We start from the raw sequence: 26076 nt of genomic DNA, 5'->3' as shown, positions 1-26076 counted from the left end.
CGGTCCCAGGTCCTTACATATCAAAGAGATTTATGGTAAAATCGCTTGTGTATCGTGTTTTTTTGCGAAACTCGTTGTTGTCGTTGGTTCCGGGTTTGAATGGATACACAAATTTGAGCAACGGTATTATGTGATATGAGGGGCTCGGTGGCCTTAGAGCAACCGTTTTTGCTTACTGAGCAGAACATCATGAGTCTAATCTCAGGCCCATCCACATTCAAGATTCGTCAATCGTTTTTTTTTTTAATATGACTACATGGTAATAACAGCAACTCGGTGATTAAAAAGGTGCTCGTCTGCCTAGTGGCAAACGTTTTTGCTTACTGAGCAGAAGTCCGTGGGTTTAGTCCCAAGCTCCTTCGCGTTATATGATCGTTAGGACATCAATTCAGCTTATCGTTTACCAAAACGAATCCTGCTGCAAACCCAACCATCTTATCCAACATCCCAGTGATTCCTCGTGGAAGTGCAGAGGTGTTCTCGGCTTCCATCAAAGCGAGTGTCATGTCAACACAATCCTTCCCATTCCTTTCTTGACCTGTGTTCGGGCGCGGCCGGCGCTGGTATTGCCTAATTTGAGATCACCAGTTTTAACACATTCAGGATGATTGCTAGTCCCAAGCATCGTCTATTGGTTCTCTGTGTAATTACAGCTGATCTGGCAGTAACAGAGTAGCAACCGTGGGCAGTCAATCAAGCTCAAGCAAGCAAGCTTAAGCTGTAGATGAAATTGAAATTCAAATACACCAATCGATAGGAAATAACTCAACGAATCTGCTGACATTTCCCATTTTCCGTTTAGAGCGATTTGAAAAATGTAAAAAATTTAAAGTGATAATTTAAAAAAAAACTTCCTTAATGAGGAGACTCACCCCTTCAAAACAAGCTGTTTTTGCATTAAGCTCAATCGGCATTTTCTATATAATCTCACTCTCTCATTTGTACAGAGTCGATCGGATGATATCGAGCAGACGTGGGATGAGCTTTAATCTAAGAACGACGTCGTGGTAAAAAAGCTCAATGTAGATCCCCTGAGCAACTAGCAGCAGTATCTCCAACGCCAGGAGGTAGAGCCTTTTGACTTGGAGCGAACAATCAGTCCTTCTCAGAACCACACATTTGTACAGAAAGAGTTAAATTCTTGTGATAAATTGGTAGTACATATTGACGGATTTTCAGTTAGATTACAATATTATTTCCCACTTGGGTCCCGTTCAAAGACTGTTATTTAACAACCCATTTTAACACCACATTCACTTAGAATTCTCTAGAAATTCTTCACGATATTCGCTTGGAATGATTTCCGGAATGCTCATAAAAATGAGTCTCAGAATTGCTTTGGAATTCGATCCCCTTGGTACTTATATCTGGATTTTCTAGTAACTCTCTTTAGAATTGAATTGAAATTATCTTGCAAATTTTCAAAGTAGTCAATACTCTCAGAATTTCCTTATTTTAAAATTCTTCTCATTACTTATTTGCAGGGTTGCTTCCACTCAATTACTATAAAAAAATGTTTTTCGGTTATAATGGTTATTAGTACTTGAAGGTTAAAAGAAGGGGTCGTGAAGTATGTGTTTGACTAGTTCATTTGATGGGCGAGGGGATTTGAGGTACTTTCCCAAATCCACAGACAAAAGGACTTGATGATATACTGTCTGCAGCTGTGGAATAGTTCTAGCGACGCTTATCACTATCACCATCACTGCAATTTTAATAGCTTCAATTTCAAAATATCTTGACTCTAATCTAATCTAATCGAACACGAACACAGCCAGTCAAGAATGTCAAAATTTGTTGAAATAACAAAAACAGTTCGTTCCCAATCCAGACAAGCCCAACCAAATGGTTTCGTAGGCGAAAACCATCTAAAAACATCCTTCCCTGGTAAACATCAACCACAACAGCTCGAAGCTGCATGTGACACAGAAGAAAACAGGGGGAAAAACACGTCCACAAAAAAATATCCATAATATAAAAAAAAACCTATATAAAACATAGCAGCTGATACACAAAACAACGCGTTCCTGCCGGGTCCGGTGCAGGATTCGCCTCACGTGTTGCGAAAAGGTGATGACACACATTTCCGTTTTCCTGTTGCCATTCTTCGTCGTCGTCGGCTGACGAACGATGACGACACTGTACTCGGCAATTGATTCGTCGTCGTCAGTCGAATCGAAATCCTATTTCGATTCCGATTAGAATATTCATGCAAAATCGTCGGACCGAACCGCGAAGTAGAATTAGAAATCAGCCACGTGAAAAGTATGTAAATTTTGAGTGCGAAATGTTCTCAACCAACCAACGCAGCCGAGGAGAAAAAAAAATAGTTTCGCAACTATTCTGTGGTCAGAAACCCCGGAGGCTGAACTCGCCACAGACAAACGCGGACGACGTCGGTGTGCGATTGTAATCTCGATAGGTACGACGAACGTACAGTGGAAGTTGTGTGTAGGTACGAAAGAGCAACCGACCAGACACAGAGTGCCATGAACTTGAGGAGCACGCTGACGAGAAGCTGCAATGAATAGAGAGAGAGAGAGAGAGCGAGCTAGAAAAAGTTCAATCTGATGTTGAACGGATAATGAGTTTTGTCTGGCATTCTAGTTGGCAAGAAGTAGAGTTGGTCGGAAATCTACGAGGCTAGTAGATTTCAAAGTCATTTTTAATTCTGTTCAGCTGGTAGGCGGTCTTTAGTGCGAACATTAAAAAGATGAATTGGCACTATTGTAACCGACTTAAATTGCTTTGTATGAGCCCGCCACAGCTTCGACTTAGGAGGCTTTAACGTCGACGACGCTCACGGTTGCTAAGCGAAACGGACACGTGGTTTTGGACTAGGCTTTTTTTCTTCTAGTGTATGCGAACATTCCAAAATACTTGGTTACAAATTTCATACAGCCGAATTATTGACTACATTTGGATTCCTGGGATTGCCAGTCCCAAATCGCTAGAGTGAGAATTCTGATGCATCGTGATTAGTCTTTTGAATGTAGTTTTCTCTGCAGGTCTTGAACAAGTATGATACACCCTACTGCTACACTGTCGTGTATCTGCAACTATAGGTAATTCTTGCACTGGTCGTGGCTTCCAATCACATTACAGTCAAACAATGAATGAGGCTTGTATTGTAATCTCTAAGGTTTTATGGAACAAATCTAGATAGATAAACTTCAAAGATCTTGTCAGTTTACTCCGAAGGCTACTTCTTTTATAGGCCTTACAACTGCAGGAATTCTCAATGTACGAAGCGGAAAATGTACAGGGTTCGACTCAATAAAGAAAACAAAATTCCCTGATTTCCCAGTAATTTTCAAAAAAAAAATCCTGGTGCAGTGCCTACCCGTTTTTGGCAATACAACACCATCAGCTATAACATTCCTCAGTGCTTTATGGACTGCAAAAAAAGACAGAAATCTCGTGTTGCCAAAAACTATTCATGGTGACCAGCAAATCTTGATTAGAATTTTTTCGTTTTTCTCCGGAATTTAGGAAATTTTCGCGGTTTAGGTATTTTAATTAAGCATAAAACTGAATGCGATTAAGCCAAAGGTTAAATGGGTAATTTCCAAGACAGCAGGATCTTAAATTTGGTTTTGCGATATGTCCTTGAAGTCCTCAAAATTTGTGTATGAAAATTTTTCTCAAAACTTTATAGGCTTATATTTATTGTTTTCATGCTTTTCCTTTAGATTAATTTCCTGTCACAGAGATCTTTCCAGCATTCCTCTAAAATAAACTTGAAATTCTCTCTGGAAATCCCTTGATTTTTGTATTATGATAGTCTAAAAATTCTCCGTAGAACACTAAGAATACACTGGTGCTTCAATTTTTTTTAAATTTGCAAGCAATTCTCCGAATTTCCATGCAATTTGCCTCAGTTTCTCGACCGACAATTGAAAAGGGCTTTCTAGGTTTTGTGAACAAAACTTGTACTCCTCTTCCCTACTAACATCGATTAAATTGTACCTTATTTTTGAATTTTACCCTCAATCGCGCCCCTTAGTATTTTTAAGAATCATGGAATCCTCTTCACTCTTGGGAGTTATAATAAAAACTCTTTCAGAGGTTTTCCTAAAGCTCCCTAGAAAATATTCTCGGAAATACCTTGGTGTTATCAAATTTGTTTTGGAAAAATTCTAAAATTCTCTTAATAGTTCTTCATAGTCACTGTAGTTATCCAGTCCAAGGGTCTTGAAATCGGTGACTTCAAATTCCCAGCTTTTTCCCGGTTCTCCCGGTTCACTGGTCACTTTGCATTTCACATATGAAACGCTTGTTTTTAATCCCATTATATTTGTTTTGCCTTGAGCACATTTTGAGACCCAGCTCCGCAAGAAATATTTATTCCGGATAGTACGCTTAACCAAAAGTTAATTCGCGGGTGGATTTCTCCGGTGGGAAAACGTCAAAACAGCGCTTTTACCTCCAACATCCTATAAGTTAATTCCATTTAAATTGAAATAGCAGCAACATTACAATAGGTAGTCGACACCCTGATGTGCCTCAGTATTTAAGTGCAGAGAAAAACACGAATCTAGTTCAATTTTCAGGGTGGCGAGATTCGTGCTTCTAAATCTTGAAGTGGTGAAGTAGAATTGGGCTTTGCTGATTCTTGTGCTTAACCGTCCAGCGACGTAAATCCATTTAGTGAATTGTTCAGAAAACAAATAATGTTGTTTAACCTCGTAATGATTAAGGAATATTGCAACAATATTACTGGATCTGGTCAATAAGATCTAAACGAAGATAAAATTATGCACCTTGATGTTTAAAATAACTTTTTAATTGTTCAGCACTTATGGTGGACGTCACTTATGTTTAAAAACAGTGAAAAATTTTCACTGCTTCTCCGAAAATGCATGGCTTACGTCACTTTATCTGCATGCCTCAACATCAAATTTTGTACAAGTTTGAAGTGTTTTTGGGTGTAATTAAGAATGCAGAGCTCGAACATTGTAAAAAGTGAAAATTTACCATGTTGGCGTTTACGTCACTTTGTCATCTCACAGCAGTATAGGTGACACTTTTTTTGCTTTTCCTGTAAAAAATCAAATTCTTAACCAAATGTGATGAAACCAGTTGCAAATGAAAGTTATACTAATCTTTTTTTCTATTGGTTTTGAAGCGATCCAGCTTGAACGTAAGTGGCCACCGTGGGAAACGGTTCGAAAAAAAAACAATTTTCTTTTTTTTAAACGTAACAGGAAAGCCTAATAATTTGTTCTTGCTTTGGCAATTTAGTATTTCAAACAAGTTTTCTATACCTGCATGTCAGTATAACAATTGTCACCTTAGAAGTAAAACTAAATCTTATCTGCAACGCGCCATGGCATACGTCCACCGTTTCATCAACAACTGTCGCAATGTTCGTCTTAACACCAAGGTTCTTACGAAGAAGGAGCTGAAAATGGCCGAAAACTCAATTTTCCGACTAGTTCAGTGGCAATCCTTTCCTGACGAGATTATCAGAGCAACAACGGCCGTTAGAGAAATCCAGCAGTATCTACCAGGTCACATCAATGCTGGATGAATTTGGAGTTCTACGCGCGAACGGCAGAATCGCGGCAGCGAAATGTGCTTCAACTGATACCAAATACCCCATCATTCCTCCGGGGAAACATCGACTGGCAGCGCTTCTGGTGGATCACTATCAGCGTCAACTCAAGCATGGCAACAAAGAGACCGCAGTCAATGAGATTCGTCAACGTTTTCATATTCCGAAGCTTCGCTCTTTCGTGAATTTCGTCACAGCTCAGTGCAATCTTTGCAAGATACGGAAAGCGCGACCGAACATTCCACAGATGGCCCCAATTCCGCAAGTCAGATTTATCACCATTCACCCGTCCATTCAGCTACGTTGGACAGGACTATTATGGTCCCTTTCTTGTGAAAGTTGGGCGTAGTCAAGTGAAAAGATGGATTGCGCTCTTCACTTGTCTGACGATACGAGCCGTCCACCTGGCAATCACGAGCAACTTGACAACTGAATCCTGTGTAGCGTACGTTCGTCGATTCGTGTGCCGTAGAGGATTTCCCGTTGAAATCCACAGCGATAACGGCACCAACTTTCAAGGTGCAGAGCGATTACAACGTGAGCAAATCAATACCAAGCTTGCGACTACGTTCACCAGTTCAACAACAGCTTGGCGATTCATTCCCCCGGGTGCACCTCACATGGGCGGCGCCTGGGAGCGAATGGTCAGATCCGTGGAAACAGCGCTGACGGCAGCCTATGACAACGAAAAACTAGACGATGATGATCTGCACACGATTATTGTAAAAGCAGAATCCATAGTCAACAGCAGGCCGTTGATCTAGCTTCCGCTGGACTCTGCGGAGCAGGAACCAATCACCCCTAACCATTTCCTTCTAGGGAGCTCATCCGGTGTCAAGCAACCAGTCGTGCAGTACGAAGATAATAACGCACTCTTGAAGCGATCGTGGGCCATGATCCATGAACGGCTGAACTCGTTTTGGAAGCGTTGGGTACGGGAGTACTTACCCACGCTAACTAGAAGAACGAAATGGTTTAGCTCGGAGAGGAATGTTGCAGCGAGGTAAATTTGAAGACCTTCAGCGATTTCATGGAGGAGATCGCCAGCGATGCCTACAGCGTGTCGAACGTAGCCACTACTTTCGATCGATACAGCAAACAGGATCGCCCGAAGCCACGAGATTGTAATTTAATTCACGCTGAAACGGGAAAGGTGGATTGCTTGGTGTGTAAAAGAGAAGGACATCGCGTAAAGGATTGCAAAATATTGTCCGCATTACCGGTCGACGACCGCTGGAAGAAAGTGCAAAGTTTGCAATTGTGCCGAACCTGCTTGTCGAAGAGCGTGCCGCAGTACGAAACGCTGTGAGGTCGACGGATGTCAATATCGACACAATCCACTCTTACATGCTCCGCTTCGAAGTACAAGGGACAAACCAGCGAGTCGCATGTACAGTATCACCTCAACGAAACATCCATACCGTCTTTACTTTTCCGCATACTTCCGATCACATTACACAATGGTCTCAAAAACGTGAAAACTTTTGCCTTTTTAGACGAAGGATCATCCGTAACAATGTTCGAAAGCAGTTTGAGGAATTGGGCATTCCCGGGTACAAAAAGCCACTCTGCTTGAAGTGGACCGGTGACGTGACCAGGGAAGAACTTGACTCACAGCGCATCTCGATCCTCATCGCCGGCTGCGGACATTCTAAACGGTACAGAATGAACGACGTTCGCACAATCCAAGCTTTGGGTCTTCCTATGCAGAGTCTACCAATGGACGAGCTGATTAATATTTACCCCCACCTCGCTGGACTTCCTGTTGGAGGTTATCACCACGCAATTCCCACATTGCTCATCGATGTCGACAACCTGCGACTGGCGCTTTCGTTAAAAACTCGGGAAGGTGTTACGGGTGGCCCTACGGCCGTCAAGACGTGGTTAGGTTGGTGTGTCTACGGAGGTCAGCGTACTCAAGAACATCCAGAATACAGCTATCACATCTGTGAGTGTGGGGAAGCAGAGGCCTTTGACGAAGCCTTGAAGAAGTACTTTTCTTTTGAGGAGGCCGAAATCAAACCAACGGGTGCGGTAATGTCTGAAGAGGACAAACGATGTGCCCGAATATTAGAAACTACTACTAAACGAGTCGGCGAGGAAATATGATAACTTTGAATTCCCAGACAGTTACCCAATGGCGGTCAAACGACTCCAGTGTTCAGAGAGCAGAATGGCTAAGGATCCGTTGCTCAAGCAAAACATCTTGCGGCAGATTTCGCTCCAACAGTTAAGGATTGTCCTGGCTACGCCCTTACAACTGGTAGGAATAGGAAAGGTATGTTAGTCCAACATGGGCGGAATTCCAACATCACCATATCGAGAAAATCGCTTCCGAATTTTGATGACCTACAAACTAATCCTATTTCACGACTGTCCATTTTCTGAATGATTTTATTAGTTTGACATATAGTTAATAGTGTAATCAATAATCATGCATCACTGAAAACTCAAAAGAAGATTTCGGGCGTGACTGTATACTACTGAATCAGTACGTTTTGCATATTAAAACAATATAATTTGTTGTTCTAGTGCAAGGCGTAACAACCAGATAGAGTTGAAAAATGGAAATACGCCATGTTCTCTCTATATGTGGCAAAACATGGTTTGTTTACATTTTGGCTCTTCCGCCCCTTTCAAATGATAGTCTAGATTTGTTCTAAATTATCAACATTCGAAATTCCATGTAGCTCAGTAGTACTGTGCCAGAGAGGCAACTTCAAAATCATCTTCAGAACTTTTTTTTCTGAATCCTCTGAAGTGCATTTTCCCTGGTAGTACAACAACTAGACCATATTGACACAAAATAAACCATGGCCGCTATAAATATAAACAGGTTTATTCTTCAGGCAAAGTGTGGATCTCCTGTTTATAATAGCGGTAAGCTCCATCTAGGATAAAACCGAAGACTACAAATCAAGAAGACTGGCAACTGTTCCCTTCTCCCATACAAATGTCAAACGTCACTGATAATGAAAGGTGGAACTTTGAAGCACAAGTGCTAGTGAAACTGCTCATAAACAGTGACTGTGTGTGTGACCTAATGTCACCGAAACGAATAATCATAACTCGTTGTTGTTTTTGTTTTGCTCTACAAAATTTTACGCCAATTTGTATCCTTATCACAGCAAGCTGGTGGTTTTCCAACTCCAAATCGAAAAACTTGTCATGGTGGATCAAGTAGAGGATTGAAACGCGGATCGATACCTAGTGAAAGTAGCTTTTACTTGTGAACGAGGAACCGTAATATTGTTTATTTTGCCTGTTGGAAGCAATCAATTCCACAACCATTGAGTCAACTACCGTCATTCGGAAGTTGATGAAAATTCAAGGATTCATAAAGAAGAGAGACCCGGTACCTAAATCACGATCCAACGGAAGGCGTAGCAGGATCTAATGTTGGAGAAAATGAAAATGAAAGGTTGAAGGACTAAAATCCCAAACTGTACGTATTGATAAAGAATATATTTCCATTTTAGATGTTGTCAGAACATGAAACCACCTGATAGCGATCCTCTGTATGCTGTAACAATTCTTGGAATCGACCGACTTCCAGAGAATGATAACAACAGTGTCGGATTGGCCAGTGACATTCAAATGGACAGCGAGTACTGTGCCAAGTTGCTGAGTGTCACAACTTAAACCCCCCACTATGGCCAGGTGTCAAAGCCGTGCGGAACGGACATGCATTTTACTACTAATTCACCATACGAATGCCCATAAATGCATCACTAAAGGGCTTAGGAAAAGTGGAAGATAATTCTGAATTAGCAAACTAATGATCGAGGAAGGTCCCACCAACATTGTGAATGGCATCATTGCCATAGTTTTAATTTTCAAAACAAATTTAAGTAGCTAGGTATCTGTTCAAATTCAGCTGGAATTTTACTCGTTGTCAGCATAAAACAAAGAAAGAAACGTTTCACTTATTACGACAATCATAACAAAACCAATAATTGACAGCTATTTATTTCTACCGCTGTGTGTGAATGCACTCGTGAATTAACACACACCATCATACACAGGTTCCACTTTTGCTCAGAAGAGGCGTTCCCGTTACTGTCTCCTGATTTTAGGCAGAATTACCAGTCTTCTTGATTTGTAGTCTTCGATAAAACGCCAATCTCGAATTATCCACGATTTTGCTAAGCACCATGCCGTATTATGATTAATTTCAATCTCAGATACAACTTTAATATGCCGATTTCTTTCAACTTCTCACCGGAAGTTATCTGATCTTCTCCTCGGAAGTCCTATGAACTTCTCATCGGACGTACTAAGAACATCTTCTGAACATGAGAGCCTCTCGTCGGATGTTCTCTAAATTTCTCGTCGGAAGTTCTCTGAACTTCAGAGAACTTAAATGAAGTTCTGTGAGCATTTCAAAACTTCTCTTCGGAAAATCTCTGGACTTCTAGTCGAAAGTTCTCTAAGGTTCTCGTCGGAAGTTCTCTGATCTTCTCATCAGAAGTTCTCTGAACCTCTCGTCGAAAATTCTCTTAACTTCTTGTCGGAAGTTCTCTGAACTTTTCGTCGAATTTCAGGGAACTTTGATGAACCTTGGGGATTTGTTTAAGTTCTCTGAACTTCAGGGAAGTTCTGTAAACTTTTCGTCGGTATGTCTGTGAATATTTGTTCGGAAATTCTGCGTTCCGTGTAGTTTTAGATGGATGTTCTGTGAACATCCCTGTATGTTCAAAGAACTTCGCTTGAAGTTTAGAGAAGTTTCTTTTATGATCAGAGAACTTCCATTGAAGTTATCAGATCATTCATAAACTGCATAGGCACTCCTTCAGAGTATTTCTGCGACCTTCAAGGAAGTATTGTAAACTCTAAAAAAGTTCTACGCACTTCAGAGTTGTTTTCTGATCTTCAGAGAAATTCTACGAACGTTAACAATTTCTGAGAACTTCTCCAAATTTTGCAAACTTCAAGTTTACTATAGTGATCTTCAAAGATCGTGTCCAACGTTGAGGTGACATGTTACTTCATCAGGACAGCGAGTTACCTTACATATCACGCCACGCAGAATATGCCTGAAATTAAAATCTCTGCAGTATGTATAGCCTCTCCGAAGTTTACAGCAGTGGCGTTTCCTTAACCTCAATCTACTTGTGCACCAACTCTAAAAACATAAACAATTATCTAAATATTTGCAATGGATAGATACCGATTCGAGTATGAATATGGCATTACATCAGGTTTTGAGGTAAAAAGTGAGGTTACGGGACGCCACTGGTTTACAGGAAATTGGCAGGAGTACTCGAAAGTTTGTAAAACCACTCTGAAGTAGGGTAGATTTCATCAGAACGCATAGGACTTATCTTAGGGTAGCAGAGCTTAACTGAAGTTCACAGAACTTCTATCTGCACAATTGAAATAGGCGGAACACGCAAACGTAAGAACGTAAATTTCTCGAGAATCCACGCAATCTAACACCAGCATTTGAAAGAACAAACACTCGATTACTTTTTCGAAGGGAAGTATCAGCTTTTGTAAACAATGCATTTGATCGTCGATTTGACGTAACTCACGCATACGAACACCACTATCAGGCAGGAGAAACATTCCCCTATCTGTTGGTAGTGTTGGAATGTGTGGGCGAGTCAAATCGACAATCAAATGCATTGTTTACAAAAGTTGATACGTCCCTTCGAAAAAGTAATCGAGAACTTTCTTTATGGAATCGAACACGTTGTGAACTCTCAAAAAATTAAATAGCTCGTCTTGCTTATCTTTAAGAGATTGAGTATTCCTATTCGAAATCCATTACTGTATTTCAAAGCCATGACTATGCTATTAGCAAAGTTAACTCCAGTTTGAACAGCATCAAACATGGAGTTAGTTTTCAGCATATCAGTAATCATGTCGATTAATGATTTCTATAAAAATTCCATTTTAGGAGCAGTTATGCACCTATTTAAGTCAAAATCATCCATATGTCGGTTAGAAGTTTGATTTCTACCAATGTAGAATTTGTTGCTCGCTGACCGTTGTTAACAGCAAATGAATTAGCACTTTAAGTGAACTAAATAAAACTCATTAGAAATCCCGTTGCGCGAATTGCCAGCCAGGGCGAGACTTTATTTTCATTTTGATTATTTGGACTGGCTCAACTCCAAGTAATTTTGTCACTGGGCAGACCTTTCAAGACAACCTTGAACAGACGGTCGAGTTCAAAAGTTCCTTGGGAAGAGCATGGAAATCGGAAGTGGTTACCACAATAGGGGGGACTTCTTCCTTCTTGACATTAGGCCGGGAAAGTGTATTAGAATGTTGCCTGGAGGATGGATCGTTCTCATTATCAGTGAGCATATACATTTAAATACTCAAATTAATTTCATCAGAAGGGGGATCAAGAGATCAAGTCGATGCCCAAGCAGGATTACCTCGGGTAGGATCCAAACAAGGATCAGAGAAATAAGAGTCAAGCAAGGTAGACTATTTGCAGTAATTTTGGCACTGATAAAAGCTGTTTAAATTTGTTGTAGCTTTAGGTAGCAGTAACACTTCCTTCAGCAAAAAGCAAATAGATCCGCACGGCAAGAGAACACGATGCTGACCGAGCGACTCACCTTAAATTTAAACACTTGACATCTAACCGAAAGCTATCTGTCATCTACTGAACAATGTCTTTTGGTTGTGGAGAATATTTTGCGGCCAAGATTTAAGATTGTATTGCGAGGTAATCGAACTAACCAAATAGACAATCCCCAAGGTTAATTAGGTTATAACTAATGAATCACGCAAAATATTAACACCTTGAAGTTCCATTTCCCTCATTTATGTAAAACCGAACAGCCATTGATCATATTTTGACACAAAACCTAATGAGTCACAACTCACAGTTCCTTCGCATGAGAATTGCCAAAATATCTCACAGCAAGGTTCATTAACTATTCGCTAACACACTACCAGCCGCCACCACCCCTCGCTTCCGTTCGCACCGACATTTGCCAATCCACTACCCATCTACCTAGGTACCCAAACAACAAATAATGGAATCGGCAAAAACGAAGAAGCACGTGCTTTTTCGCCATTAGAAGTGCCGGCATGCCGGTTTGTACATATTATTATATTGCCATTATTGTTGCTGGTAGGTAGAGGTACATAAACTCCGATTGGCAATCAACTTCCAGCGTAGAGACCTCGCGATCGCCGTGCAGGAGAGCAGAAGATGAGAGCGAGAGTGCTGGAGGGGGCGGCCGAGTAGGCAAAAATAGCTAAAAACTCGGGAAGAAGCGACCGACTGCGCCGCCGACTACAGAGCAGAACCGAACCGGCTCGTCGTCGTTGGCCTTGAACTTCATTTCGAGCTCGAAGAGCTGACTGAGAATATGTGTAATAGAGCCGCGAAGGGGACTAGGAATAAATAGAACAAAAGACATTATTTGTTTGTTGGTGAGGATCGAGGGTGAGGGCCCGAGGTCTGCGAACAAGTGTCTCTGGCGAACGGTGCAAGGGGTTCCGGTTGGCTGAATGAAAATTTACTTTTATATAAAACCATCGAATGCAATGCGTAAGAGGGACATCTGCTCTCTTTCTGTTGCAGCTGTCGATGAAGTTGCATATGCAGCAGCAGCAGCAGCCCTTTTAATTGCGGAGCAAGCATGTGCTCGCGAGTTGTATAATTGATCGGAAACTGCGGGAAAGTGACTTGTATACAAAATATGAAAACATATGACGGAAGCTGACTTTCTGGGGTCTTTAAACAACCCGGTTAAGTGGGGCTTATCACGTCTTGCTGGATGGCAAAAAAGGACACCTTCGGATACTTACATTGTATTTGTTGAGTAACACGTCGTGGAATCCATTGCTCATTTCCTCTAGTTCGAACATTTTTCTCAGCACTCCAGACCGGAACCGATCATACACTTTTTAACTAAATTCTTCCTCTGGGATAATATTCTCGTAAGAATATTCTTTTTTATGTTTCCGCCTGTAGGATTATTTTTTCACTTTTTGCCTCTTTTTCGCTCATTAGCTCTGCAAACAGCAACAATATTATTCCTTTTAGTTTTTCTCTTTTTCACTCTTACGTAGAACCACACCACCGAGGACAAAAACAGAGAACAAAAAACCAATTCACGTTTCCCGGAAAAGGGAGAAAAGAAATACCACAATCGTGTATGAGAATGGGAAGTCGCTGCTACTGCGGTTGCCTAGTTACAATCGGCTTGCTTGATGTGATGATGCTGACAGGAGCAAGAATCGTTGTAGCAAAACATAGGAGACACACTCTCAATACTATCGTTCACTTTCAGATTATCCTTCCGCGATGTTTAAATGACCAAAAACTGGATACTCCGCCGTGTAGGCTGTGGGGTCCCGAAACAGTACAGAAGGTTTGGCTGAAACTACTACACCACCAGTCAATCTAGCAGGGACACATTCGGTACCTACTCTTTCGCGCGCGCACTACACACTTCATACGATCCACTCTCGTACTGAACTAAACTCCAGGAACGCAGTGAAAACCATTTCAACGTCCTCCTCAGAACATGAGGCCAAACACCCTATCCACCGCACACATTTACCTACTGGACCGGCGCCTTTGTTGTGTGTGTTTACCAACACTCAAGCAAAATTCAAAATAATTTCCGCTGACTGTTTCCCGCCCTGAAACCACTCACTGCCACTCCCTATGTATTGGTGAGTGACTTGAACGTCCGCACGTCACTCCCTACTGTTGTACAATAATTTTCCTGTTTTCACTGGATTTCACATGTCACTGCGCATTAATTTCACCAAAGCTGCTCGAAATTGTGTCCACTTCAGAATGACCGCTGGAAATTTCACCAACCAACTTGCAACCAGTCACATTCTACGATTACCGCCAAAAATGACTTTTGATGAGCACTCGAAAAAAAATTGAGTGAGATCCACACTTTCCTGCTGTCAAAGATCTTTGACGTAAAATTTTACCGCTGGCTGGCGGGAGACAATGAAAGCAGAATTTCAAAATGGCGGCGCCACTGTACCTACTAGTGCTCTCGCGCAACTGAGCACCGACAAACCGGCAATCGAGAAGTTTTCAGCGGAATTCACACCACACCGGAACGAAATCGATACTAACCGAAAGCGGGACACTTGGTGCTTGGTTGGATACCACTGGGAAATCCGGAAATCGTTGGCAACTGCACTAAACGGTGACACGAAACAATTTGCGGGGGAAAATATATCTACTGAACTGAACGTGTTCCGGAGCGCTGCGAATGCAAAACCCTTCTGTTTGTGATGGACGATTGAGTTCTGGAGAAGGTCTCCCGACAAAAGCCACACAAACACAACCGGTTTTTGTTTGTATACAAACCGGGGTTCGCTGTGTCGTTACACACGGCGAGTGTTATTTTTTTTTTTCAACATCGGTTTTTGTGTGCGTGAGTTGCCGGTATCGCTAGCTTGCTGGTGGGATGTGTGAAAACCAAAATGTGACTACAGGGTGTATCAGAAAGAATCGGCATTTGATGAAACTCAGTCGGGAAAACATTTTTTTTCAAGATAGTCAACTTCAAATCCACTTTAACCACCCACATAAATATCAACCATACGATGTCCACAAATCTGTGCTGTTATCCGCTAGCGAAATTTGGTGCGTATCAGTGAAGAACATTGAAAAGCTGCAGATGTTAATTAACCGATGGCTACGGTAAATAATTCGTGCTTGGCTGCGTTCACACATTACATTACCCGTGAAAGTTTCTTGAATAAAGAAAGATAAGATAACCCTAATAAACGAATACCTTACATGAACGATACCACAAATCGTGCCACCGTACCACATCTTGTTGGGATGATAACCCGAATAGGTTGTTAGGCACTCCTTATGGTTATCGTTTATGCTGCAAGACATTACATTAAACGCTGTACAGAATGGAGAGTTAAAACATGTTATAACGGTTGTCAAATAATTGCAACACAGAAACCACCATCAAGATAGCGCTATAACATGTTATAACTCTGTAGTCTGAACGTACCATTACGCAATAGGCGGTGAAGGAGTCCTGGATCACACTCAAAAAATTCCACACGCCATCATCATGTGTCTCACACTTAATTTTGCACTTATTGTGAAACACATCCATTTCATGTGTGAATCTTATGTTATGAATCATGCCTGAACACTATGGATTTGAATTGTGACTTGCGACACACTTGGATTCTACACACTTAATTTTTTTCGCCGAGATTCCAACAGCCGAGCAGTTCTGCAATTTATTTTGCTGAGATTCAGTAAAACAATTACCGAGATTCAGCTAACAAATCAGGCATAACATTTGATAACGGCACAAAACCATTTGTAAACAAAATTTCTAAGGCCCTTTACACGCAAACCAAAGTACGCCCACGCAAACCAATACCACTTTCGGAAAGGTGATAGTTGCCCCTATCCGATGATGTTGTTGGTTTGCGTGAGCGTACTTTAGTTCGCGTGTAAAGGGCTTTAGAATGTTTGTTTACAAATTTTTTTGTGCCGTTATCAAATGTTATGCCTGAAATAACATTTTGCTGATATCAGGCATAACATTTGATATAACCATCTGTTTTGAACAGTAGTGTGATTCAATCTCGGATTCAATGTGCAATACGCTTGAATAGATAGTGAAAGATTTTCAACATTTCAAAGTTTGAAACCTGCTTTGAAACACTATAAATTAACGTGTATAACACATTGAACCAAGGTGAAATACACTTAAAGCAAATGTGATTGTGCATTTAAAAAATCAAGTTTTTAAACACATCGATCAAACGTGTGGAATTTTTTGAGTGCACGTTACACACCACACTGAACCAATTCAACATATTCCTGTTATGTGGAAATCTAATAAATTTGCGCTATAAGATAATCCATTGAAAATGATATGATTGAAAATGTGTCAGGTAAATTCTATATGAATATCTGATACATTTACAATGCTGATAATTTGGTAACTTTTATGTGATCGTCATATGATAAATGAAAATCAGTCAAATTATAATAATTAACCGAAATGGATTTGAAACCCATAAGCATAAGCTTTACGTTTCACCACAATATAATATATGTGTCATAAATCAATCGAAGTAAAGTTTATGTGAAAATCACATGAAATTTACTTCTTCTTTTGACACATATATTTAATCGATTTCTAAAAATAAATCGAAAAATAAACATCAGGCAGTGGGAGCTTTCACAGTTGTGTCTTTTTTTTTATTGTAGCTGATTTGGGATTCGATCAAGAACTGTTGAGGTGTGATGCTTTCGGTGTCTGTGCTCGATTCCACTGGGCCACGGCTGACTTCAAGATTGAGCTCGTTCAAATAGCATGAAGTAAGAACAGCTCTCCCGACATGGAATGTAGTGCAACTTTATGCTCGTTTTGCTAGAGTAAAGACAAATAGCACTGACAAGTTTATGTTCCGTTTCGGTGGTGTCGTTTGTTCAAATCTTTCTTAATGCGCCTGTGTGCAATAAAACAACGACTAAATTATATGAGTTGTTGGAACTGGTTCATGAAGTTCGAGTACTAGGGCTGGAATCTGAATTAGCTGTGTAGAAGGCTTACAATTAGAATCACAGCAAAGTAAATATTGCAGTAGAATCATTTTTTTTTTCAATCTCAATACATTCTTTTCCGGAACCCCTTATCTTATGAAACAATAACAAACAAAGATTATTCAATACAGTATCATTGTTGTTACCAATATTTACAATATCAACAATATCAACTAATCATTTTAATGAGTGTACGATAACATCGTTGAAAATTGTTTCAATAATTTATGAAGAGCAATCATGTAAGATGTATTTCATTTTGAGCGATATTCATCCCAGAAAAACATGCCAAAACAAATGTTTTCTGTTGGATTTCTTAAAAGGCAAATCTATATGACTATATAATGATTGGGATAAATCTGTTTACAATCTTTAAACCTCAAAAATCAAAGGAAGCTATTCCAATGAGATATGAGATATACATGTTTTCCTACACAGAAAAAAAAGTTGTTGAATATTACATCCAAACTGCTGCAACCAGGTCAATCCATCGGTTGTGTAATATAACGTTGTACGATGTACATCGATTTTGCGAACAAAATTACATCCATTGATGTAATATTGTATCTGATTTTTGCTATTACATCATTATTTCATACATCAGCTTGAATTACATTGATCGATATTACATTTTTTTTTGCTGTGTATACTGCAAAGTAAAATGACAGTCTAATAGTTTCTACATGTCTGTTTACACGCGACATATCAACAAACGTCAATTTCTAATAATGCAAACTTATATGATTTTCCATTACTTTCTAGATGTCTGTTCCCACATATATCAACATGACGTATCAACAATTTTTCACCATGAAATATATCAGACAATATTCATTTACTTTTTACCTATCGCTAACCACGTTCGAAGCAAAGTATTATCAAGTACAAAGTATGTGAAATTACGATAGAAATCATTCCATATCGCAGTCATAGTTTTAAAGTGATAATACAATGGAATCTATCAATCATCACATAGAATGAATAAATCTGCTGACATTGCTATGTTATAAGATGGATCCAGTAAACGGTACATGACGATTTGTTTCAGTGCATGTATTAGGTACACGGTAAGAATAAAGTACTCAATTAGTTGTTTTCATTTATCCCAGCACTATATAGTGCAGGAAGCCCAAAGTAGGTAAAGCGGGTCAAAGTAGTTTTCATTTACTTGTGTGCAATTCGTATGGAATTTTCCACTCTTTTTCTACCCAAAAGTAAGTTAGTTGTACCGAAAAGTAGGTGAATATGATTATACTCGACGTTGGGTTCCCACACTTTACTACCCCTGTTGGGTGGTTTTGCTCTCCCGTTTTTAACATTAGAAAGAGAAAAAGAGAAAACAGAAGTCAAAAGTAGGTAAAAGCAAACTGACTGGGAACTTTTGACATAGGACTACGTCTTTGTGGACTATACTTGGTTGCAAATCAAGACAATTGTGTGACGAAATAGTGTCAGGTTGTGAACGCTTAGAGCATGGTCATTCAAATTTAATGTAAGATTTGTATGGTATAAAGATGACATACACCGCACGAGATTGAATGTGGAGCGATACAGACAAGCGAGAAAAACACAAAACTCGGTTTTCCGAAGGAAGAAGTGTCAGCAGGAAGACCGAGATCGCGAGACGATGGAAAATCTGTACCGCGTAAACGACACACGGAAGTTCTATGAGAAGCTAAATAGTTCGCGCAAAGGCTACGTGCCGCAAGCCGATATGTGCAAGGACTTGGACCTTCTCACGAACGAGTGTGAGGTGATTGAGAGGTGGAAGCAGTACTATCATAGAGGTGACTCTAAGACCAGAAGGTATCGAAGATACGTGCTCAACTTTTTGGAGCACGCGCAGAAGACGATAGGCTACCGGCCCCTGATCTTCAAGAAGTTGAGGAGGAGATCGGTCAGCTGAAGAACAACAAAGCAACTGGTGTAGATCAACTACCAAGTGAGCTATTAAAATACGGTGGTGAAGCACTGGCTAGAGCGCTGCACTGGAAAATTTCCGGAGGAGTGGATGGAAGGTGTCGTATGCCCAATCTACAAAAAGGGTGACAAGTTGAATTGCTGCAACTACCGCGCGATCACACTGCTGAGCGCCGCCTACAAGGTACTCTCCCAAATTCTATACCGCCGTCTGTCACCATTTGCAAGAGAGTTCGTTGGGCAATACCAGGCGGGATTCATGGGTACCCGCGCTACCACGGACCAAATTTTCGCGATTCGGCAGGTTCTGCAGAAATGCCGCGAATACAACGTGCCCACACATTATTTGTTCATCGATTTCAAATACGCATACGACACAATCGATCAAGATCAGCTATGGCAGATTATGCACGAGTACGGATTTCCGGACAAACTGACGCGATTGGTCAAGGCGACGATGGATCGAGTGATGTGCGTTGTTCGAGCATCGGGGACACTCTCGAGTCCCTTTAAATCTCGAAGAGGGTTACGGCAAGGTGATGGACTTTCATGTCTGCTGTTCAACATCGCGTTAGAAGGTGTGATCAAAAGAGCTGGGATAGACACGAGTGGCACTATATTCAGGAAGTCCATCCAGCTCCTTGGCTTCGCCGATGACATTGGCGGAAACGTACATCAGACTGAAGGCTGAAGCTAGACGGATTGGACTTGCCATCAACGCATCAAAGACAAAATACATGAAAGGAAGAGGTTCTAGGGACGACAATGTTAGCCTCCCACCCCGAGTTCAGATTGACAGTGACGAAATCGAGGTGGTCGATGAGTTCGTGTATTTGGGCTCACTGGTGACCGCCGAAAATGATACCAACAGAGAAATTTAAAGACGCATTATGGCAGGGAATCGTGCCTACTTTGGACTCCGGAGGATTCTACGGTCGAATAAAATTCACCGCCGCACGAAGTTGACTGTCTACAAGACGCTGATTAGACCGGTGGTCACGAGACCTGGACTATGCTCGTCAAGGACCAACGCGCCCTTGGTATATTCGAACAGAAGGTGTTGCGTACCATCTACGGTGGAGTGCAGATGGATGACGGAGCGTGGAGGAGGCGAATGAACCACGAATTGCACCAGCTGCTGAGAGAACCATCCATCGTCCACATTGCAAAAATTGGGCGACTACGGTGGGCTGGGCACGTCGTAAGAATGCCGCACGACGACTCAGAGAAAATGGTTCTAGAAAGCGACCCAACATGAACAAGAAGAAGAGGCGGGCAGCGGGCAAGGTGGATCGACCAAGTAGAAGGTGACCTGCGGACCCTTCGCAGACTACGAGGCTGGCGAACTGTGGCCATGGATCGAGTAGAGTGGAGACGAATTCTTCGGACAGCAGAGGACAACAAGGCCATAGTCTGATTGGTAAGGTAAGTAAAGATGATATAAGTTTTCAGCTGTATTCAACCAATCACGTGCTTGATTGCTATGACTATCGAGGGAACAGAGAGACTTTTTTTTTACTATAAACGATCTTTATTTCTTGAATTTGTGTTGTTTATATGTTTGAATTCTCAAGTGATACAGACGTGTCTTTTCAACTTTAGTTCATTTGAAATTTTTTACATTATTATGGGTGGTGTATCACTCATATTCTTGAAAATGTTGTTAAGTGGTAGACTGAGTAAAACTTTCCGAGCTTTTACAGGAATTTGTTTTCTAATACGAGCAACATCTCGATGTATACACTAAGATTATTTTACCGAAATCTGTTAAATTTTACCGAAATCTCAACAGCTGAACGTGGCTGAACGTTCGGTCAACAGTTCGGTGATTTTTCATAGATTTTCTGTGATTTTTGGAACCGCGTTTGACGGTTCGATTGGAACTTCTGGCTTCAGTCTTTGCGCGCCTCTTATTAAACATCTTCTCTGGTTCACACAAACGGATAAACGGAGCTGAAACTTGTAATGTTTACATCAGCTGTCAATAACAGTTATTGACAGCTGATGTAAACAATCAGTTACTGAAGTATAATCGAACCAAATAACCATAAAAAATAGGCTTCAAGCAAAGTGTTCTTGAGGAGGAGTGTTTGGTATGCGCTTTTAATATTCTAGCCATAATTTTTGGGGGTATAGAGAGCTGTGAACATAAAAACAAAAACATAGATGACAGCAAAAGTGCTCCGATCTCAATCGAATTTCAACATTGTTTTGTGATTATCCTGAAATCTGAGAGAGAAAACAGTGAAATGTATAATTGGATATTTTCCTTCAGAAGCGAGGACATCCCACGGTCCCGATTGTGATTCCCTACAAGTAATCCGGCCTAATCCCAATCCTTGGGGCAAGGCAGCTTTTGATCATGAGTAAAATTTGAGGGGGGCGACACATCTAAATCTCAAGTTTAGATGCTCAACAAATCTCACACTAGCGAATCAATCTTCGAAAAATCTTCTTTCATTTGTCGCATCTACTTGCATCGTGCATCATCTTATTGCAGGAAATCTTCAGAATCGTCATAAATCTTCTTTCTATCTACTCATCGTGCACGCAGCTAGCCACAGCAAAACAAAATCTTTTCTGCATCGTAGATAGAGCCGTCCCCCTCGGTAAAATTGGAGTTAATTTTGAGTAACTCGCGTTGCTCAACGTCAAATACACATAGCAACCGATACTGTCAAGCAAAGCAAAGCAACAAAATTTTAAACGGTGCGCTTGCAATGCTTAACTTGGAAGATCTTTCAGCAATGAAAGGGCAATTACAGGGGGATTTTGTACAATCTCTAGGAGGGTTCCAGTCAACCGCAAAGGGGATTTATGACAGTCTCTGTAGAAATTCCGAACAAAACTAGGCGGAATTTCAGACAATCCCAGATCGGCTTCCCAACAATATCAAATTGGACTTTGGAAAATCCAAAGAAGGAATATGAACTATCCCAGGGGGATTCTGGACAATCACAGGAAGGATTTCACTCAATATTGAGGGGAACTCATGACAGGATTCCAAATAATCCAGTCAATCCGAAAGAGGATTCTGGACAATCCCAGTATGAAGAAATGGTATGTTCTGGTTCCTACATCTCTTCGACGATCGCTCATTGACAAACTTCATATAAATTTGACCTGGGATGAACAGTTTAAATAAAAGACCGCAATCAACAATTGGCGTTGACGGCACCGTCGAAAAATTTTCTCTTTCAGCAATTTCAGCATTTCTTATGAGAATTTTCGGTGGAGTGAAAGGATAGTACAAAGTCCGCCATGTTTCACGCACAGTCTGACGTTTGCTTATGGATTTTCTCATAGGAGTAAAGAGCTACAGAGTCGCCGTCAACGCCGAGGGGGGCGACACATCTAAATCTCAAGTTTAGATGCTCAACAAATCTCACACTAGCGAATCAATCTTCGAAAAATCTTCTTCCATTTGTCGCATCTACTAGCATCGCTCATCATCTTTTTGCAGGAAATCTTCAGAATCGTCATCAATCTTCTTTCTATCTACTCAGTGTGCGCGCCAATGTTCCTTTTGTGCTTAATATCGATCATCACAACAACACCAGACGATGAAAATTCAACCCGTCAGGAAAGATTCCTGCCGAAGAATCATCCAAAACGAAACCGGTAGACACTTCTGACACAGTCTGTGAGAAATTCCCGGCCGAAGTTAGAAGAACTTCCATGCAATTTTAGGCAGCTGGATGAACCTTTCAGAACAATTCAGAAAAGTTTTCCGTGGGAAGTCCGGATGAAATGGGAAATAGTTTCCACTTCCAGCGGTAGCCAGTAAGACTTCTGATTGTAATCTGAATATACACGGCGAATGAGAACGACTCAAATTTGAGTTTAGTTCACTCATAATCGCCAAAAGTGCAGGAACTCAGCGATGAGTAAAATGTGTCTCATGGTTTCCTGTGGAAAACCTAAAAAATCTGCCGGAAAATGAGGAAATTGACGAAAATTTTATTCAGTCTCGGAGTAGTACCAATAGACTGAGTGAATCCAATCTTTACTTTTCTCAAATTCGGGAATTTTTCCCTGGAAAATCCAGGAAAAACCTGGGAAAACATGAGGCAAATTAACTCATCGCTGAGTTCCTGCACTTTTGGCGATTATGAGTGAACTAAACTCAAATTTGAGTCGTTCTCATTCGCCGTGTACTGTTGGAATGAAAAGTGCCGTTGAACAATGGACGAAATTTGCGGGAGAAGGTGGAAGAATTCCAGGGCAAATTTAAAAAAACTTCCAGGAGATGTTGAAAGAAATTTTCGTGCAAAATTAGACGAAACCTCCCAGAGAAATCATAAGAATTCGGGGGAAATCCTGACGAAGTTCAAGTTTTAATAAATAACTACCGAAAATATTTCCAGGTTCCCGGGAAGAGTCTTCAGCTATTTTAAGATTCCCGGGTAATTAGAAATGGCTGGGAAATGGAAACACTAACACCACCACATAACCACACGGTAACCGCAAAATACCCAATAATGACTACAAAGTAAGCATTTTCGAGGGAGACTGGGACAACCCATTAAAAGAGTAAACATATTACCCATTTATGAGTATTTGTTACTCAAAAATGAATAATTTTTACTTATTTTTGTAGTTGTAATTACTCATAAATGGGTAAATTTTTACTCATTTAATGGGTAGTCCCAGTTTCCCTCGAAAATGCTTACTTTGTAATCATTATTGGGTATTTTGCGGTTACCGTGCACAAGCTTCAAAGCGAGGGGGAAGACGGCTTTGAGTACCTCTTTTACACAGAGTTGCTCAGAGCTACTCTGGTTTGTTCTGGGATCTGATCTAATTTGAGATGAAAAATAATTAGTAGGGCCTATAGTTTTGGAATCTGAACATGCAAATGTCAGTTCGATAACGAAACGAAAACAATGAATGAAGAAAATGCATGGATGCAATATTTAAATAACGAAATGATCTCGTTTTCTACCAGTTCATTGAAGTTTTGGCTATTTTCTTAAATCACATTGATGATGGCTTTCTGCAGGGCAATTTTCTCTTTGCAATGGTAATGAAATTGACCTTGCTACCGTCGTACTGGGCATCCAGATGCTTAGAGCAACAGAATGGATATTCCCTTCAGGCTGCTACCAGCTCCGGTGGGGACATGTACTTGAGGATGAATCCTGTGAGGGTCTTGGTTGCTAGAACAGGAAAATACAAACGTACACACTATTCCACCAAACCCCCACAGACGTCCCCCTAGCCCCATTTATTTTGTATCAAAACAGCAACGTTATTGCGTGATGTTTGTTTTGAAGGCAGGTTCTCCGATAAATTGAGTGTATTTTACGGCATAGATCACCGGCTGAAAAACTAACATTCCCTTACAGCGAAAACATTGATTGCTTGGGCTGCGCTGTCAAAACAATCGAGATAATAAAATCGTTCATCAGAGAGCAAAAGAGTTCCTCTGAGTTCCCCCTCGCAGCTTTGTTACTTCGAATGTTATTCATCACCCGTACTAGCTGGTAATAGGCTGGACAATGCGTACCATTGATACTTCGCGTAACTGCAGGTATACAATAGACCCCACTAGCGGTCCTTAGCCTTTTGTCCAGTAATTCCTATCTCTACTTCCCCGCGGTGCCGGCTGGGGTACAAGTAACCATAGGGAAGATTGGGTGACCAACCCCGATGGGACCTTGGTCGTATGCTGATAGGGAAGGAGGGGACTCCTCTCTCCGGATAGTGCAGTCTTCGAGCGTCTGTTCACCATGGAGGTGCGGCTCAGAACTGCTTCTGTTCTCCATGTTAGGAACGGCTGATCAACGTCCTGGTGCCAGCGTGGGACTCTAAACAGTGCTGTGCACTATGGTCCCCCGACGAGACAATGGGGGTTGGTGCAGGCCCTACAAGCCAGCCGTAAAAAAAAACAAAAGTACAGGAAGCAAGCAATGTAAATACGGACCGGAACAATCGGCAGAGACCCAAGCAACGGAAACGGACTAACGATTGGAAAATCGGAACATGGAACTGCAAGTCTCTCAATTTCTTGGGAAGTACCCGCATTCTTTCCAATTTATTGAAGGTCCGCAAGTTCGACATCGTAGCGCTGCAGGAGGTTTGCTGGAAAGGATAGTCGGTACATACGTATAGGGATGGTTGGGTACAGCTTTCATCGTGATGGGCGAAATGCAGACGCGCGTAATTGGGTGATGGCCAATAGATAGCAGAATGTGCAAGTTGAGGATCAAAGGCCGTTTCTTCAATGTCAGCATAACAAACGTGCAAGGGACGATGACGATAAAGACGCTTTTTATGCGCAGCTGGAATGGAAATACGTCAGCTGCCCAAGCCATGACGTCAAAATCGTCATCGGAGATCTTAGCGCTCAGGTCGGCCAGGAGGAGGAATTCAAACCGGTTATATGAAAGTTCAGCGCTCACCAGCTAACGAACGCGTACGGCCTCATCGATTTCGACGCCTCTAAGAACCAAGGTTGCAAAGACTCATTTCAGCTAAAATAATGTTTTTCGGAATAATAAAACCAAAAGATGGTATGATGGCATGTTTTACTTGTAACTTACAAGAAGAGGTTACAAAGTATGCGTTGGAAACATAAAACCTGTAAATTTTGCTTTCTATGAGTCACAATCAGCGATTTGCTGATCGCTGAGTGAGTGAGTGAGTGAGTGAGTGAGTTTGTGAAAAATCGCTGATTGTGACTCTCATGAAGTGAAATAAACAGGTTTAATATGTCAAACACATTCTTTGCAACCTCTTCTTGTATCCTACCTATTCAAAATTTGATCATGGCATCTAATTATTTCATAATTTAGAAAAATATTGTTTTAGCTGAAATGAGTCTTTGCAACCTTGCTAAGAACATGGCCATACGTAGTACCGACTTCCAGCATAGCCTCCTATATCGGTACACCTGGAGATCACCGCAGCAGACAGAATCGCAAATCGACCACGTTTTGTTCGACGGAAGGCACTTCTCGGACATTATCGACGTCAGGACCTATCGCGGCGCAAATATCGACTCGGACCACTACCTTCTAATGGTCAAGGAGCGCCAAAAACTCTCCGTTGCCAACAACAT

The 26076-nt window shown here is 41.2% G+C and overlaps 1 protein-coding gene across 3 annotated transcripts in view; it reads right to left on the bottom strand.

Annotated features, from left to right (window-relative positions):
- jumu (jumeau) overlaps positions 1-14775 on the bottom strand; it is a 90636-nt gene extending 75861 nt beyond the window's left edge. The window contains exons 1-2 of one of the 3 annotated variants that reach the window (XM_065216857.1): positions 13961-14775; positions 13337-13543 (exon numbers count right to left, since the gene is read on the bottom strand). In XM_065216857.1, the coding sequence (XP_065072929.1) occupies positions 13337-13396 (60 nt within the window). In that variant the 5' untranslated portion in view covers positions 13397-13543; positions 13961-14775. Of the gene's footprint in view, positions 1-13336; positions 13592-13960 lie in introns of all 3 variants that reach the window. The other 2 variants (XM_065216858.1, XM_065216859.1) reach the window with 2 other exon arrangements.
- Positions 14776-26076: the final 11301 nt, after the last annotated feature.

Source organism: Ochlerotatus camptorhynchus, unplaced genomic scaffold (genome assembly GCF_037179485.1).
Source record: "Ochlerotatus camptorhynchus isolate MF236.1 unplaced genomic scaffold, CSIRO-AGI_Acam_v1.1 ptg000069l, whole genome shotgun sequence".
Classification (NCBI taxonomy): Eukaryota; Metazoa; Arthropoda; class Insecta; order Diptera; family Culicidae; genus Ochlerotatus; species Ochlerotatus camptorhynchus.
This window is presented reverse-complemented; position numbering and strand designations above follow the sequence as displayed.